The 211-nt window shown below is 68.2% G+C and overlaps 1 protein-coding gene across 1 annotated transcript in view; it reads left to right on the top strand.

Moving 5' to 3' along the window:
• The first annotated feature begins 6 nt into the window (after positions 1 to 6).
• The window catches only part of ATRAID (all-trans retinoic acid induced differentiation factor), a 2,601-nt gene continuing 2,396 nt past the window's right edge, over positions 7 to 211 (top strand). Inside the window, 1 exon segment of the mRNA XM_017743589.1 lies at positions 7 to 55. Coding sequence (XP_017599078.1) covers positions 30 to 55 — 26 coding nt within the window. The 5' untranslated portion in view covers positions 7 to 29.

Raw genomic sequence — 211 nt, 5'->3', positions numbered from 1 at the left:
CGGAAGGGGGGGGCGGTGGTGGGCAGAGGATGTCACGGATCAGAGCTGCCGAGAGGTCAGGGAGTGCCCGGAACGGAGGTCCCGGGGGGGAAACCGAGGGTCAGTGAGTCCCCGATCGGGGCTGTCCCGAGGTCCGGGGTGCCCGGCTTGGAGGTGCCCGGGCGTCAGGGAAGTCGTGGTTGCCCTAAGGCCGAGGAGGTTGTTATTTTCC

This window comes from Corvus brachyrhynchos, unplaced genomic scaffold, assembly GCF_000691975.1.
Source record: "Corvus brachyrhynchos isolate BGI_N302 unplaced genomic scaffold, ASM69197v1 scaffold211, whole genome shotgun sequence".
NCBI classification, from domain to species: domain Eukaryota; kingdom Metazoa; phylum Chordata; class Aves; order Passeriformes; family Corvidae; genus Corvus; species Corvus brachyrhynchos.
The sequence above is the reverse complement of the archived record's forward strand: the minus strand, read 5'-3'. Positions and strand labels throughout refer to the sequence as shown.